Source organism: Mixophyes fleayi, chromosome 4, assembly GCF_038048845.1.
Source record: "Mixophyes fleayi isolate aMixFle1 chromosome 4, aMixFle1.hap1, whole genome shotgun sequence".
In the NCBI taxonomy this organism is placed as follows: Eukaryota; Metazoa; Chordata; class Amphibia; order Anura; family Limnodynastidae; genus Mixophyes; species Mixophyes fleayi.
Window position 1 is genome coordinate 248,857,848 of NC_134405.1, and position 18,400 is coordinate 248,876,247.

Consider the following 18,400-nt stretch of genomic DNA (forward strand, 5'->3'; position numbering starts at 1 on the left):
CTTATCGTGAAAAGAAGTCAGGTTGGCAGGTATGTGCCTTAAATTGATAAAAACAAGCCATTTACAATCACCCGATTCATTTAGCCCAGGTTAATTCAGTCTAAATTTGGGACCAGATGTATATTGAATCTCCTGAATGAAATGGGTCAATCTACAGCAGGGTTGTCCAACATGGTTTTTTGGATGATCAGCTATCGTTATTGTTAGTGTATCTTATGTGCGGCCCAAACCAACTCGTCGTCTTCCAATGTGGCCCAGGGAAGCTAAAAGGTTGGACACCCCTGATCTACAGCATCTGATACAGGGACAATAGGTCTGAGGAGGGCAAATAAAATGAAGTGTTACAAAAGAATCTTAAGCCATCATTAACATTTAGGAAAGGGTATGAGATTCCAATAAGTGGAAATTTAAAAGTGAAGGTATGGAAAATGTAAGTGAATGGAATTTGATAGTGATAATATAGCATACCACCATAGACCAGCCCTTTTTAACAAATATATAAAAAAAAATAGAGAGATATTTATATAATCTTCCTTGATTCAGCCTTTTGCTATATTGGTGCATTAGATATATAAATATATTTGGTTATATATCTTCATATTTGAGGCTGCACTGTGAAATCATTTAGCAAATATGGAATTTTTGTTATTGTAATGAATACATTTTTTTATAAATACGATCAGTCCAAATAAATAGTATAACGTGTAAACTGCTGAAGTAGCTTACATTGTTTTGTTTTTGTCTGTATAATGTACTAACACCATCTCCATACTAGAGAAATCCGCTCTCATGTTAATCTGGAGAAATGAGCGTGTCTGCTTTCAGCGTAGGACATACATGGGCAGTTCTGTTTCAGTGGGCTGTTCCTCATCCACACAGTGAGAGGGGAGGGAAGAGGTGAAGTGGGAAAGAAAGAAAGGAACAGCAGGAGCGAAGCTGGGACACTGAACCTGGCTTCTGTGCGGCACTAAGGGCAGCCCTCGCTCATTGTCACTGGCCCAGAAACCGCGCTGGACGCAAGATCCTGTCACCCAGCTGGATGTTGGAAGGATCAGGACCACCCAGCAAGAAACACCCAGCTCTGATCTATCTTTTGTCTGCAGCTGGAGAGAAGGGATCCAGCCTGAGCCATGCCCAGGAAAAGCATCGTGCAAGTCAGCGTGCAGGACGTTCAGAAGAGGCGCAGCCCCAACAAGCATTATGTGAGTGTCCTTTGTACAAGTAGTAGTGATGCTGTGAGAGTGGCCTCACCCCACTCCCTGCAGTGTTCTGCACACGTGAAAGAGTTCTGGATTGTGGTCTGAGGAAGTCTTGTCTGTAGCATTCATATTGTGCTCTACATTACAGCCACAGTCATATATTGGTGCACAATCAATCTCTGGATATATTTCACTCCAACTAAAGATACACGAATGTTTAAGAACAAATATTTCTCTTAATAGCAATGTTTCGACAGACATGTAATTTATAAAATGTGTATTATTTTACCTTTTCAAGACTGCATTTTAAAATGCTGCTACACAGTCATGACACACAGTGTATAGGGCAGCTTTGCTGTTTACATTGTAGAGATGTTGGGGCTGATCCCCTCTTGGGTATAGGGGTCTGAATTAAGACTGGGCGAGCTTGCCAATGTGCAACAATCTAATCCTCCTAATTGCAGACTAGAGCTGGTTCTGACTTGGCAAAAAGAGTTCCCAGCAGTGCTGACAGTGTGTTTTTGATTGGGAAGAAAAGAAATATGTAGAGGTGCAGCAAAAATGTTGGACAGTGTTTGAATACATTAGTGTAGCTTATTGAACATGAGGGGTCAGTGCTTTGAGTAAGGGTTTATAAGGATGGTATTTCAACTAAGAGTGCTGTCTGTCTGAACATTGATGTGATTTATTGACTATATAGTTCATTAGTCTGCTGCCTCTAACTCTGATTTGATTTGTGACCGTGAACACCCTTCCACTTTAGTGCAGATCAATAGTGAAATGTATATTACAACCATGTTAAATTATATTGTGTGCTATATGTTTATATATTCTATAATATATGTATTGGAATGTTTGGGGAGGTCTTTACAAAGATAGTATAAATTATGTTAACTAGAACATTTTGAGTGTGTTAATATTTTGAACAATGTTTTATTCTAACTTGTTGCTGTTGTAATGCTTTGATCTATTTTTTTTCTATTTATAACATGTATTTCATATTCATGTGACAATAAAATGTTTATATCTCACAGTTGTTTGCAAACAAAACATCTATAGACTATCCTACTTGGCAGTCTAGAGCTTGTCTCCAGGAAACTGATTAATGTGTGTGATGTGGCGCTTGATTCAGCATTTACCCCACTGGAGTTTCTGGTAATACTACAGAATGTGAGGCTGAACAGTGCCATCTACTGTTCACTGGTGTGGTTGTGCTTGACAATGTTTTACCATCAGGCATTCAAAGCTTCAATCAATTTATCACTGTGGTAATTGAGTCTGCAAATAAATAATTGCTATGGTTCAGTTAGATGTAGTGGACAGCAGTGTCGGTAAGCTTTGGTTTGTTTGTGTATGTAAACAGAGGTATAGCAAACATTTAGTGCTACAGATAAAAAGTGCAAATGGGCAATGTGTACAATATAATTTTCATAAGGGCTGTTTTGTCGTTTTTGACCATTAGCGAGTGTCTGGATGTGTCACCGTAACTCCTGCCTATAACTCTTGGTCTCTACCGTGCTAAGAGCCTGTGGATATAAGCAGTTATGGGGAAATTCTTTGCAAGAGCTTACATCCGAGAGATCCTGGCCTTCATTATTCTGACTGTAACTATTCTAATTAAAAACTAGGATCTGATGAGTTACTATGGCCTACTCTGCCCTGGTTATTATTAACTTGCATTGCCAGATATTGGAAACACAGCTAATGTTGAACCTTCAGTTGCCATCTGGATTTCTGTGTAAAGCGATTTGCTGTCCACATTGGCAGCAGTTCCTAACAGTGGTTACAGCTGACTTTAGAATTTAGTGAAATACAGTGGTCATAAAGTGAGATCTCTACTCTCCTGATCGTTTGTTACAGGAAAAGATTGCATGTTCAGGTTTGTCAGTAAAAATAATAATTTCTTATCAGAAAATATCCACCATACTAGTTTAAAGGATAGCGAAACAATTATATATTTAGAAGTGGTCGTAGTACCCAGCAGCAAAGATGAGGCATTATATTGTGGAGTCGGGCTCTAGATGGCCAAACGACATAGTCTTTATGTGAGCAAACCATGTATAGACAGATGACCAGGACGGCCCTTGCAGTACTTAAGCACAGAGACCACGTTAGTTTAAGATAAAAGGGATCACTGTACAGCTAAGATGTTAATTCACTCCATCTGTGACTGACTGTCTATAATATGAGTGTGCAGTCTGTCTTGCTATGGTGTGTGGTTTTTTTTTGTGTGTATACCTAGCAGATGGTCCCCTCAAGGAGTGTCCTTACCATGGGAACATTAATTATCTGCCCTGGCACTGCTATGCCATTTTTACACTGCACACTTTTGGAGAAGTTTAGAGTTTAATGTTGCCCATTTGTATATGTGTCCGCACACTTAGTTTTTACTAATTTTCTTTGGGTAACACACATATCAATATACATGCAACATTTAATCTAGCATGTAAATGCATCTGGAATGTGTGGCAACCATCAGCTTTAATTTGCACTTGTCTAATGTAGTCGCAGAATTTATGATTGGTAAAGAATCTATTTCAAAGATGCATGTAAGTCAAGATAAGACATATAAAGGTATGTATAACTTGCGTCTTCACACCATAACTTTAGTGCACCTGCATGGGAACACTCATAGGGTATATTTGCTGAACTGCGGGTTTGAAAAAGTGGAGATGTTACCTTTATCAACCAATCAGATTCTAGCTATCATTTATTTAGTACATTCTACAAAATGACAGCTAGAATCTGATTGGTTGCTATAGGCAACATCTCTTCTTTTTCAAACCCGCAGTTCAGTAAATATACCCCTTAGTCTGCTTCTTAAGTGTTGGATACCTACAGTTCACAATCCCAGAACAAGTTGGACACATTACAATGTGACACATTTTACATGCTGGTCAAAATTACAATGCACAAATGCACTTGCATTCAATTGTAGATCACCCACATATCTCTTGCTATCTTTTGCAAACACTTATTGTAGGCTTTTTGTCTCCTCCCTGGTAGGAACCTGATTTTACCAAATCAAGCTCCATTAGCACATCACTCAGTGAGGTAATATGACTTAGCTGTGTTGTGGGCCTAATAGTCAGATAAATACACTAGGCTAGAAGACACCTGAGCTTGAACGGCAAGGATGCCAATAGCCTGTTGTAAGATCAATCAAGGCGCAACTATCAAGATCAGCTCATTGAGACCATGGAACTGAAAATAGAATACCTGAAAAACCGATCCTTGAGAGCTAGTCTGAGGTTTAACAAAACTATAAAAAAGTGCAGGTCTGCATATTCCAAGATGCTCGATAGTCTTGAATGCTTCCAGTGGCCTCACCAGGAGTTCAATTGTTCATAGACCCAGCCCTCTCCTTACTCGCTTAACGAAGGACCATAAAACCTCTGACTCATATGTAGCAACAAGCCGGTATTAACTACAGATAAAGCTTTCCCTTCACCTTCATTAACAAGATCTACAACATCCACTTGGTCTGCACAGATGTGACCAACTCAGAAACAGACTGAATCGCCATCTAGATGTCAGCATAGGCAGTCCCAGAAAGACCCTCAGAATCAGTAGTGCACACTTAATTATGCTTCGCTTTTTCTGGCTACTTTTTGTATCCCTGTAATAAATTAATTCTGTTGATAGCACCTTCTTGGCTTGCCCACCGCAATCAAGATCAGTTTTCTGGACTTTGAGTTAGATGCTGTCTCTCTACATATTGGTTTCTTGTGGTTGTTCCATTTTTAATGGTATTTTACCCTTCACTGATTTCTGTCGGTAGACTCAATGAGCATATGGGCAGCACGGTGGCGTAGTGGTTAGCACTTCTGCCTTACAGCACTGGGGTCATGAGTTCAATTCCCGATCATGGCCTTATCTGTGAGGAGTTTATATGTTCTCCCTGTGTTTGCGTGGGTTTCCTCCAGGTACTCTGGTTTCCTCCCACACTCCAAAAACATACTAGTAGGTTAATTGGCTGCTAACAAATTGACCCTAGTCTGTGTGTTTGTTAGGGAATTTAGACTGTAAGCTCCAATGGGGCAGGGACTGATGTGAGTGAGTTCTCTGTACATCGCTGTGGAATTAGTGGCGCTATATAAATAAATGGCGATGATGATATGTTATATCATATTTTTCCCCAGATTTTGTCTGAGTCACAGTGATAAGTTAGGTAGATATGAACTGTAAGTTGATCATTTTTGTGCTTGGATAATGACAGACATGGCTCGGATATCATATATTTACAAGAAACTAATTTCTCCACCTCCTCAGCCCTAGAATATTTTCACAGGCAAAGTAACACGTTTTATGTGTTTGCTGGCCCCACCAAGAACAATGGAGTTATGACTTTACGGAGTCTGGGATTGAAAGGGCACTGTGTTGGATGAAGTCCAGGTATCATAAACTAGCAAAACAATTCCGATAAGGTTTTTGCAGCTCCATACCATCTCCTCTTTGATTTCAGAATCCATTAATAGGGAACTGATAGTGGTAGCAGAAGTACTGAAAAATCGGAAACTAGGGATCTGATGGCCCTTTACTACAAATAATTTAGCTATAATCTATTTTCACATTTTATGTGCAATCATATGATAGTGGGTAAGTACCTGCTTTCAGAAATGAATCATGCTTTGTATATGCAAATTAAAAAACACCAAGGAAAAGTTCCTTTAACACTGAAGAATTATTGCTGTATTATGCTTAATCAATATTGATGTAAACATTTTGACATACATATTGGCTAGCAAATTATTATGTGGTCTCACATTTCTGGATAGTGTACATTAAGACCAGGGCCGGACTGGGACTAAAAATCAGCCCTGGCATTTAAAGCACACAGGCCCACGTGTTGTGGGCTCCATGCACTATATTGTTGCACACTGATGCTGGCGCAGTACAACATGATGTAGTATGAGTGTGTGTGGGGGGGGTATTTATTTCTCCTAATGACCCTCAACATTACATTATTAGCACCCCAATTACATCAATAAACACCATGACAATACATTATTAGTACCCAAATTACAGCAATAAATAACCCCCCACACACACTCATACTACATCAATCATCCCCACATTACAGCAACCGGCATCACCCCCCACATTACAGCAACCGGCATCACCCCCCACATTACAGCAACCAGCATCACCCCCCACATTACAGCGTCCAGCATTACCCCCACATTACAGCAACTGGCATCACCCGCCACATTACATCAACCGGCATCACTCCCCACATTACAGCAACCGGCATCACTCCCCACATTACAGCAACCGGCATCACCCCCACATTATAGCAATACCCTCTCCTACTTATTAGCAATACTAGCACCAAACACACTATAACACTGCCATCAGCACACCCCCCCATACTACAGCAATACCACCAATTATACAGACGCCACTGTAGGAAACAATGTTTTGCTTTTTTCAAATCTCCCACAAAATAGCAACAACGAACAGAGTTCTTACACACATAGGTAACAGGTACCCTTTTCCCTCAATTAAATAGTAATGGCAGAATTTTCATGAATCATTCCACATGAAATAAAACTAACATATATCTAAAAAAAAACATAACTATTGAATGATCAGTTGAATCCACACGGCCGCATTAAAAGTATTTCCATCTACAGCAAAATGACAGAGAAAAATATTTTTGTTTTACTACAGTAATTGGATATGCGTCTTTTCTATTCATTTTAAATAACACAGTATATAAATTAAGGGGGATAGAGGAGGTGGGTGAGAAATAATTGGATGTGATCCATCAGTTTGATTAGATAGGAAACATTTAGATTATTTACCTGGAGGCGTCTACCCCCTTGACTCACAGGCAGGGCTGACAAGAGGAATTTTGGGCCCCGATACAGCAACTTCTTTGGGCTCCCATCATATTCAACAATGAAAGACTTGCCTTTGGCAGAAGTTCATATGATGCCACACCGTAGTGTGCCCAGTTCATATTATGCCACATCGTAGTGCCCCAAGGTCATATTATGCCACATAGTATTACCCTCAATTCATATTTGGTCATGCAGAAGTGCCCACAAATCATATTATGGCATAGTAGTGCCCCCAAATCATTAGTAAAGCTCAGATAAAAACTCATTCACAAATAAAAATTGCTACAGCATATCAGATACTGAGTGTGAGTCCCAAGAGCAGCTTAATACATCATTTACAATGCAAACAAAAATAGATATATTGACACAATTACAGATAAAATTTATGACAAGCAATGTTTTTTCCTCTTAATTAAAAATCTCTGTACAGATAAATATGCAAAAAACATTACAGCGCAATAATGAGCAATACATAGTGTTAAACATTATTGGATACGCTGTAGTGTCCCCAGTTCAAGAAAGGATGGTTAAAAACATATTGCACACGAGAAAATATATGAACTTACCTGATTATGGCATCCTGTGTTCTGTTCTCCTAGTGGGCGCGCTGGGCGAGGAGGGATCAGCAGCTGTCAGCTCACACAGGCAGTCGGGAGCAGGAATAGAGGGCAGTGGTCGAAGCAGAAATTTAGGAGTGGGGGTATAGAAAATATAAGTGAATGGAGTATGAAGGCTTTATTTTTTTATTTTTTTTAACACTTGTCCCCTCTGTGCATTTCCATTCTTCATTACTACTTGTGTTTTTTGATGGCTGCATCCCTGACATTCCCATTCTTAAGATGTCTCTCTCTTTACACTTTCTTTTACCTATGCCCCTGCACCATCTTCTCCTTTGTCCCTCTCACTTAACCCCCTGCACCACCTTCTCCGCTGGCTCTCACACATCTTCCTGTACCACCTACTCCCCTGGCTCTCTCACACGTCTTCCTGCACCCTCTACCCCCCGGCTCTCTCACTCCTCTTCCTGCACCCCCTACCACCCTGGCTCTCTCACCCCCTTCGGCTCTCTCACCTCCTTTCCCAGCACCCCTTCGGCTCTCTCACCCCCTCTCCCAGCACCCCCTGGCTCTCACCCTTTTTCCCAGCACCCCCTTCCGCTCTCTCACCCCCTCTCCCAGCACCCCCTTCAGCTCTCTCACCCCCTCTCCCAGCACCCCCTTCAGCTCTCTCACCCCCTCTCCCAGCACCCCCTTCGGCTCTCTCACCCCCTCTCCCAGCACCCCCTTCGGCTCTCTCACCCCCTCTCCCAGCACCCCCTTCGGCTCTCTCACCCCCTCTCCCAGCACCCCCTTCGGCTCTCTCACCCCCTTTCCCAGCACCCCCTGGCTCTCAACCCCTTTCCCAGCACCCCCTTCCGCTCTCTCACCCCCTTTCCCAGCACCCCCTTCCGCTCTCTCACCCCCTTCGGCTCTCACCCCCTCTTCCAGCACCCCCTGGCTCTCTCACCCCCTCTCCCAGCACCCCCTTCGGCTCTCTCACCCCCTCTCCCAGCACCCCCTTCGGCTCTCTCACCCCCTCTCCCAGCACCCCCGGCTCTCAACCCCTTTCCCAGCACCCCCTTCCGCTCTCTCACCCCCTTTCCCAGCACCCCCTTCCGCTCTCTCACCCCCTTTCCCAGCACCCCCTTCGGCTCTCTCACCCCCTTTCCCAGCACCCCCTTCGGCTCTCTCACCCCCTCTCCCAGCACCCCCTGGCTCTCACCCCCTTTCCCAGCACCCCCTTTCCCAGCACCCCCTTCCGCTCTCTCACCCCCTTCGGCTCTCACCCCCTCTTCCAGCACCCCCTGGCTCTCTCACCCCCTCTCCCAGCACCCCCTTCGGCTCTCTCACCCCCTCTCCCAGCACCCCCTTCGGCTCTCTCAACCCCTTTCCCAGCACCCCCTTCCGCTCTCTCACCCCCTTTCCCAGCACCCCCTTCGGCTCTCTCACCCCCTTTCCCAGCACCCCCTTCGGCTCTCTCACCCCCTCTCCCAGCACCCCCTTCGGCTCTCTCACCCCCTCTCCCAGCACCCCCTGGCTCTCAACCCCTTTCCCAGCACCCCCTTCCGCTCTCTCACCCCCTTTCCCAGCACCCCCTTCGGCTCTCTCACCCCCTTTCCCAGCACCCCCTTCGGCTCTCTCACCCCTTCTCCCAGCACCCCCTGGCTCTCACCCCCTTTCCCAGCACCCCCTTCGGCTCTCTCACCTCCTTTCCCAGCACCCCCTTCGGCTCTCTCACCCCCTCTCCCAGCACCCCCTTCGGCTCTCTCACCCCCTCTCCCAGCACCCCCTGGCTCTCATCCCCTTTCCCAGCACCCCCTCCGGCTCTCTCACCCCCTCTCCAAGCACCCCCTGGCTCTCACCCCCTTTCCCAGCACCCCCTGGCTCTCACCCCCTTTCCCAGCACTCCCTGGCTCTCACCACCTGAAAATCGCGGGCACCCCCGCCCGAAAATCGCGGCACCCCCGCGACCCCCCTCCCTGAAAATCGCGGGCACCCCCGCCCGAAAATCGCGGCACCCCCGCGACCCCCCCCCCCCCCGAGAATCGCGGCACCCCCCCCCCCCCTTCCCGTCTTCAGTAAAAAAAAAAAACAAATTAAAAAAGACAGGAAACTCACCAGTGTAACTGGCTGCACAGCATAACGGGGGAGGGAGCTGGGGAGCGCGCAGCAGAGGTGGCTGGTTCCTCCAGCCACCAAGAAGACAGGGGGAGTCGGGCCGGCCCATATAGCCATCGGCCCTTCTGGCATTTGCCAGAAGTGCCAGATGGCCAGTCCGGCCCTGATTAAGACATACTATACTAACCCTATCTCCCAGGCTCCGCTTTTCCTCTGCACCTGAACACCTATCTATACGTTTGAGAGCATCCTTTGACATTAAGGTTATAGGGATTTGGGACTAAGATTACAGTTTAAACCTTTTTGCAGAAGTTCTATTGCGAACACACTAGCTCCTTCACATATCACCCCAACCTTATAAAGGCCCTAGAGACATGTTGATAAGTCTGAAGATATGTTGTGAAATGTTCCTTTGCCACCAATTCTCATTGTCATGATTATGATATGAACATGATTAAAATAAGAGTGAATTGTGTGAACTCCCTGAACTCCCTGTGTGCAAGCAAAGTAAGGGTTAATTTAACTGTCCTGATCTCCACAGGCTATTTTCTCTGTCCTAACACCCTGCTGTGGCCAGTATCTTGTCCTAAAATGGAGTTTTTATACTTAGATTGAATGTCTCCCCAAACAGCCTACAAGATGAGGTTTATGGCACAGCATATTCTAAGACTTGGGGGTAAATGCATCAAATTGAGTTTTTTGTGAGTCGCCAATAATCGGCTATTTTGCAGGCAGATTTTAAACTTCTAAAGGCAAAATTTACCTAATTTATAGATTTCATCACTAGAAATGCTCTTGCACACAAAAGAAGCAATCCAGGTTTTCAAACCAATTAGCCACTCACAGGACTTTCTTGAGTGCCTCATGTGAAGGGGGTTGTGGGCAGAAAAAAGTGTTTAGAATAACATAAAAAAATTATTAACCATTGTCATATCTAAGGGGATCAATAAAATGTTGAAGTTCTGTCAGAGTTTCCCACTTTCACAAGCAAATAGATTACATGCATATACATGTTGATTTTCTATTGTTCCTTTTATTTTTTTAAGAACTGTTTTGCAATTTTCTGTATGTCAATTTATTTTATCTTTTTATACCGTAAATATTGTGAATATTGTAATCATATTAAACTCCTTTTAATAACGTGTTCTGTCTTTGTGTTCCTCACATGCTAGGTAACTTGGTTATTAGAAACACTACATTACTGAAATATAGGGAATTGTTTGGTTTACAATGACTAGTTAATTTAAGTTTAACCAAAATGGAATATAAGTCGGAAAAACTTATGCAAAGTGTTAGCTTTGGAATAAAATCTTGGTGTTAATATTGAATATGAGGTATAATTAAATGGAGTATTTTGATTGTTTGTTTTGTTGTGATTAACATGTTGTCACACAGTCAAGCAGGCTCAGTTGAGTGCTAGATGTGATACTTAGACATGTTGTATAAGCAACACTAAATGCCATTTTTGAGGGTCATATTATGACAATGTTATAAATGGAATTAGCTGTCACTTATTAAACAAACAGAGGACCTGAAGAGATAGGTGAATTCTCTTTGTCGTAGATTGGAGGCATTGTTGGGATTGTACTACTTTTAGATCACTTCTGATAAGCGTGCATAAATGAGAACTGTCAATCTGCTGTGAATTTCCTGTTCCACTACATCCTAAATGTGTTTTACATGGTGCATTATCCTGCTGGAAGTAGTCATTATAAAATGGGTAGACTGTGACCATAAAGGACAGCAACGATATTCAGGTAGGCTGTTGCGTTTAAATTAAGCTCAATTGATATTAAGGGGCTTAATGTGTGTCAAGGAAACATTCCCAACGCCATTCACCACCACCAGCCTTTACTTTTGACACAAGTTGGGATGGATCCATGAATTCAATCTGCACGTCACAGCAGAAATTGAGATTCATCTGAACAGGAAATGCTTAGCCTTAAGTTGCTGTTCTCGGTTGATAGGACCTGGGGTGGTCTTCTGCTGCTGTAGCCCATCCACTTCAAGGTTCACCATGCTGTACGTTCAGAGATGCTCTTCTGTATACTACTGTTGTACCGCATTGTTATTTGAGTTACTATCCCCTTCCTGTTGGCTTGAACCAGTCTGGCCATTCCCTTATGACTTCTCTCATTAAGGCGTTTCGCCCACAGAACTACCACTCACTGGATGATCTTAGTTTTGTGCACCATCCTCTGTAAATTCTAGAGACTATTGTGCATAAATATCCCAGGAGATCTGCAGTTTCTGATATTCTCAAACCACCCCATCTGGCACCAGCAGTCATTCTGCAGTCACTCACTTAGATCACATGTCTCCACCTTCTCTTGGCCATGTCTGCATGCCGCATGATTGGATAATTAGATATTTGTATTAACAAGCAGGTGTGCTTTATAAAGTGTCTGAGTGTATATTGCTTAATTAAACCAAGGTTACTAAAATAAATAGCATTTTAGATAGCTTTTCTTAAAAATCCTTTCCAAAATGGACCATCTAACTCTTGGCAATAAATCAAGCACACTTCTATTCATGATAAAATGTAAAGTTGATCTGCAAACAAATGATGATGTACCTGGGCCAATGGAACCTTTGTTGTATTATGATAGCTAAGGGATGTTATTAGACAGGATTGTTAAAAACATTGATTAAAGTTCTGCACAGAGCTAATTTGGTATTTTTACCAAATAGCTCACCTCTGTTATCCAGCCCAGGGCTCTACAGAAAGCATTAGTTTAGCAGTCAATGTCTAATCCAATTGTAAGACACCTTTGGGACCAAGTTGCTTCTGTGGTTGCAAGGACATTCAGGATTACCCTTCTAAGGAATAACTCTGCATTTATACTTTGTGATAAGCTACAAGGCTTCAGGATCCATGCTCATGGGTTAATACAGTGCATTTGTCATAGCTATAATACCAAGGCCATACAACTAATTGGAGGGGGGGGCATCAAGAGGGAACAAAAAATATATTTTTTGAACATTTTTCGTTTGGTCACATATTTTGCCACTTATATTAGTTAATAATTAATGAAAGGTTGGATTTTAAAATAGGTACAAGTCAGATTCATTTGCCAGAGCCACTAGTTTTTTTATATATATATTTCTATCTGTACCATTTAAATCACCCATGAGGAGGGCCACATTTCTATTAGATGTCCTCCGTTTCCAAAATCTTAAAAAGTAATTCGATTTTAATTTGAAGTTAATCTGTTTCAGTGACTTTTAAAAAACCCACGATCCATACTTTGCTGGTGTCTTCCTCCAGGTACCTCTATAAGGACTCTACATTGTCAAAATGTTCACAGATATCCTATATGTATTTTTACATATAGACAAACGCAACCGCCTTCATAAACATACTATTCTTCTAAATACTCTGCCCTCGCGGACATGACTTTTTTTTATCCAGCTAAGTTTGTTATACCTGCTATATCATCAAAAAATTTCACTTTCATTAATTTGAGTTCCTCTGATTTGTTTTATATTCTGTTAGCAATTCTTACCATATTTCATATTTTTGCATTACTTGTAATTGTGTACAGTTGCTTATTGCTTCTTAACACCCCTTTCCAATCCCTCCCCCATTTCCCTTGGCTAAGCCTTGTTCCCCATGTACACTGTCTTACACACTGTATTTTCACTCCCTCCTCAGCTCCTAGCTTCCTAATTCAATATCTTCAGACTTCTAACCATTTTCTCCCCCAGCACAACTACACTCTCTTATTTACACTGCTGTAGCTATGGTACTCCTGAATTGATCACCTTAATATTAGCCAAATTTGCATATTTATTGGGGAATGTCCGCTCAGCACTGACCTTCCAGACACTATTCTTTTTACTGTGACCCATTTACTTACCTCAGGACCCTGGTCTGTGTCTGCCCCTTCTACACTAGCCCCATCTAGTACCAGCTCAGTGAGCAGCACACTCCTTTCTAAACTGGCAGTGGGACTCAGTCTTGCCAGTTGTTCATATAGAGCCAAAATATCAGCTTCCAGATGAGTATCTTGCAGGAATAGTATTTACTAGAGATGTTCATTGACCCCCGTGTTCTGGTTTTAGTTTTGGATCTGGATTAACTTCATGTTTAGGTTTTGGCAAAGCCGCTTTTGCGTGTTTCGGTTTTAATTTTGGTTTTGGCCCGATGGTTTTCTAAAATCCCTTTTTGTTTTTGTTTTTTCTAAAATCACATATTTTTGCTTTTTTCCCCCCTACATTATTATTAACCTCAATAACACTAATTTCAGGTCATTTGCAGTCAATTTTGATCACAATATTATTTTCATACACTTTCAAACAAAGACTGCAGCGACCTGGCTGGATGCTAAGCAACAGAGCAATGACACAAACACACGGCAGTTCATAGCACATCTAGGAAACATTGCCACACAGCAGTGGCAGAAAAGAAAAGTGGTGCAAGATGAAATTGTCTTTTGGATCATGAAATCGGTTATGGTTCTTTTGATCGCTCCACCCATTCCTTGGATAACTGTGGTAATTTTACAGCTAATACATGCACCCCTCCCCCCCCCAGGATGCGTACTTTTATCAGACCCAGACCAATCCAGGGTGCCAGACAATGCACTAAAAAGAGCCATTGTAATTCACAGTAAAAAGCAAGTTCATCACTGAGCTTCGAATCGGCCCCAATTCCCCAAAAAATTACAATGTAGTTAGTACCTTTGACGTAAAGTGCAGATTACAAACACTTTGTGCAATACTGATGAAACAGCAGCAAAGTGGAAGGTAATACATATACACATCTATTTAGATATCCATGCTTACATTACTGTGGCTTTACAAACGCTACAAATGGCTAGAGAACTGTTGCCAGGATTTGGGTAAAAATAATTCCACACATAAGAAGTGGCTTTTTTGGTCTTATACCCAGGCATGACAATGGCCTCCTTCTTATCACGTGCAAGAACTGCTTCCACTGGTGCAGGACTTACACAAACAACATCATCCTCATCAACATCCTCATTAGCGCCCTCGTCAGCTACACAAATTTCCCCTCATCCTGTTGTAATTCCAAAGTGGCATTCTCAATTTGTGTATCACCAGTTACTCTTGGGCAGTTCATGCACACATCTGAAGAAATGCTGACAGGGGCCTTCTTTATGGGTACACTATCAGACAGGTCAGGATTACACATAGCATTCATGGATAGATTCTCCTCAGGGATTTGTGTCATTTCTGAATCTGAACATATATTTTCCTCTAATGCCTTACTGTTTTCTTCCAGCTCGGCTTTTACACGTAAAAGTATTTGGACACCACTTTTGGAGTCCGAATGACAAGGTCTTGCTTTGTCATGACTGACTTTAGAAGAAGATCCCTCAGTAACCGTTTCAGATCACGCACTCTTAGAGAAAGGGGAAGTCCTCATTCTTTCCTTGCCACTTCCTGTGTAGATTGGCATGTTGGCAATTTTATTTTTTTCTGCAGATAACTTTGCCTTCATTGTAAATCTTTTTTTCTTGACCAAGGTAAAAGGTGTTTTTTTACATTTTTGTTCCCTGACTTAAAAACACTATGCAGTTTAACATAGGCTTTAGCAGATGACGTAGAGGGATTACTCTCATCGTGACTGGTGCCAGCAGCTGCTTGGTGCTCCTGGTCGTCTGTGTACTGCTGTGAATCCATTTTGATAACACAGTACAATATGACTGCAGATTTAGAACAACACTGCCAGCCCTATTATTTCTATTTCAGCAATGACAATTAGCAATGGAGCTCTTCTGAATGTCACTGGAGACTTTAGACACTGCTACCCCTCCCCTTTTTTCCTACCTATAACGTTGCCCAACTGCACCAGAGACTGCCAAGAACTGTGCTACCCTTTCTGTGTCGCTGGATCACCGTATAGAATCCAAAGCTCGCGAAATCCGACAACGTAGCAATGACGTTTTGCCTCGTTTTCAATTCCGAGGGCGCGCGATAGTACCTAGTTGGCTCGGTACTCGGATCTGCTAAGTTCGGGTGTGTTTGGTTCTCAGGGAACCGAGCCTGAGCATCTCTAGTATTTACTCTCCTGGTCACGTAGCACAAGATGAACAATGGGTGGTGGCATCAGCGTTCGTGGAACACGGGTGAAATTTTCTGAGATTCTCACAAATGAAAGCACTGAGTATTGGCCAACTATAACTAATGCAATATGAGTTTAGTACTGTTAATACAGTTATACTAAACTGGTAAGTATTTTAAAATGGACAAATTGAGTGCCAAAATAAAAATCGCAACTTTTACAGAAACATAGAAAAAGTGATGTACCTTGCTTTATAAACCCTTACTTTCCTAATTCCCTTATTTTGAACTGCACTCTTCAGAATAATTCTGTTTTCAGACAGTTGCCAGGAAACTGAAATCCCTAGCATAACTCGGTAACCTTGTGCCAATGTGAAAGTTTGATCTGTACAGTCACTTCAACCATGTGCAGACTCTAGTACAGAGCTCCAATTATAAGCTGGACAGTAACCGGAGGTCATTAATATGATCTAATTTCCCTTTATCTCCCACTATAGAAGAGCCTTAATGCCCTACAGTAATCAAAACAGCTTTGTGTGTATGGAGAAAATTTACAGAAGTTTAAGAATGTGACATCAAGCTACACCATTCTCTATCGAGTGCACAGTAATTTTTGGCATCTCTGAAACCACAGGCTATTAGACACCTTTTCTATGTACCACTGAAACCAGGTTTCTTGTAATCTCCTCTGCAGGAATTCTCCCTTTCTCTCTCTCCCTTTTAGTGCTTACTCTCCTTCTGTTCTTCAATGACTTTTCCTTCCAGCTATTCATTCTACATACACGTAATAGCACTCTGAAAACTCTAATGTCGCCATTACATATAGTATGGGAAATATTTCTCTGAGTGATCCAAAGTTATTGTGAATTTAAACAAATAGGTCTTATTGGCTTTAAAGACTATTAAACCCAAACATTGAAAAGCTCAGTTGCTCCAATATAATACTACAGCATTTCTTAATTCGTCCATCATAAAAAGAATCACATCCGATTGCTTATTTAGTGCTGATATAGCCATGAAATGGCCATGTTTTGCATGCAGAATTTGCTATTTCTGTTGTATCCCTGGCCATGTCCACCAATCTGTTCTCTGTACAGGCTAGAATTTTTATTACCTATGAATCTGCAAACCAGTAATTCTTTTGCAAGTCAATAACTTTTTGCTGCTCCAGAGTCATGCGGAATAGAGCAGTAATACCACTCTAAATCATTCTGCTTTCCACCAAGGGATGTCCCAGATCCCATGCTGTGCGCATTTAGCAAAGTGTAAAATGTTATTGCCATTGTATTACGTAGCTCAGTAAAGCTGGTGCTGATAAATATTAATATCCAGTAATGTTATGCTTGCTCTTTATATGTGCTTAAACTATATTAAAGGGGGTCTTCATCCAATTTGTTTCTCTAAAATATTCTGTGTCCGTGTGTGATGGTTCTTATTTAAAAATAAGGCAAACTGCTTGATTCATGGCTGCTATGATCTATGATCCTCCTGTCTTGTAGGAGATGCTGGGATTGCTATGCAGAAAAGAATAGTATGAAAACCAGGTGACCATTACAAAACGTTCCTTGGATGCCCACTCTTACATATATATGTCTTTGACTCACACATGTTTAATACATAGGCATTGAGATATACTCCTACGCCTACCAATTGGGGATTTTAATTAATTTTCTGTTAATACTTTCTATCTTGTATCACGCAGGAAAAGTTATACACTTGTATTTTATAATTGATGGGGTTCCTTGTTGGTACACTGAAGAGATATAGTTTAACTATACTTCTATAAAGCTTACACTGTTTAAAGTCCCTTGAAGTAAAGGCCAATTGCTAATTTTAGCAGTGTACAACCAGGAAGTTTGAAAGGGTGTAGGTGGTAGAGTGAGCACTAAAAAACACTATCTGAACCAGTCGGAGGATATTCATTGTCTTTTTATGTGAATGCTCGATGCAACATTAATAATTCTCTGTTGAACCACTCCATACCCTCAGGCTGGCTACCCAGCGGCGTTAAGAAAACATCGGTAGCACTGTATGCAGGGCCGAATTAAGGCTGCAGCCCAGGGGGGAACTGCCAGCTAGGGGGTGGGATACGTATACCCGATGACAGTTACTACGACAACAAAGACAGCGATATAAAAATAACAATTAACATCAGTAAGACTATACTTGCCAACTCTCCCGGAATGTCCGGGAGACTCCTGAAATTCGGGTAGATCTCCCAGAGTCCCGGGAGAGCAGGCAAATATCCTGCAAACGGCCTCTTGCCGCCAAAATGACGCCATTCACCGCGCCCAGCCCCGCCAGCCCCCCAACCATGCCCCCCCTGCCTGGGATCTCCTTGAAAGATATATAAGTATATATAAGTAAGTATATATGTACATACTATAATTTAGATGTACAGTATATCCGCCAGATTTTATACCCGACACGTCTAAATTGCGAATAAACAAAAGGCGGCGACTGGGAAGCGCGTCATTCACACTGCTGACATTGTGATTGCCGCTTTTAAGGCGGCAGTGGGTGGACACGACGCCAGAATACATTATAGAGGCGGCTTGTTGTACTGGCCGTATGTATGTACTGGCTCTGACTGTCACTGGCTCACTGTATTCCTTCAGGCAGCTAACAGCAAATCTGATGCTATTAGCTGCCCTGTCAGTATGGGTGC

The 18,400-nt window shown here is 42.3% G+C and overlaps 1 protein-coding gene across 2 annotated transcripts in view; it reads left to right on the plus strand.

Moving 5' to 3' along the window:
* The first annotated feature begins 858 nt into the window (after positions 1-858).
* SH3PXD2B (SH3 and PX domains 2B) overlaps positions 859-18,400 on the plus strand; it is a 146,796-nt gene continuing 129,254 nt past the window's right edge. The window contains exon 1 of one of the 2 annotated variants that reach the window (XM_075209626.1): positions 859-1,202. In XM_075209626.1, the coding sequence (XP_075065727.1) occupies positions 1,131-1,202 (72 nt within the window). In that variant the 5' untranslated portion in view covers positions 859-1,130. The remainder of the gene's footprint in view (positions 1,203-18,400) is intronic. The other variant, XM_075209627.1, reaches the window with a different exon arrangement.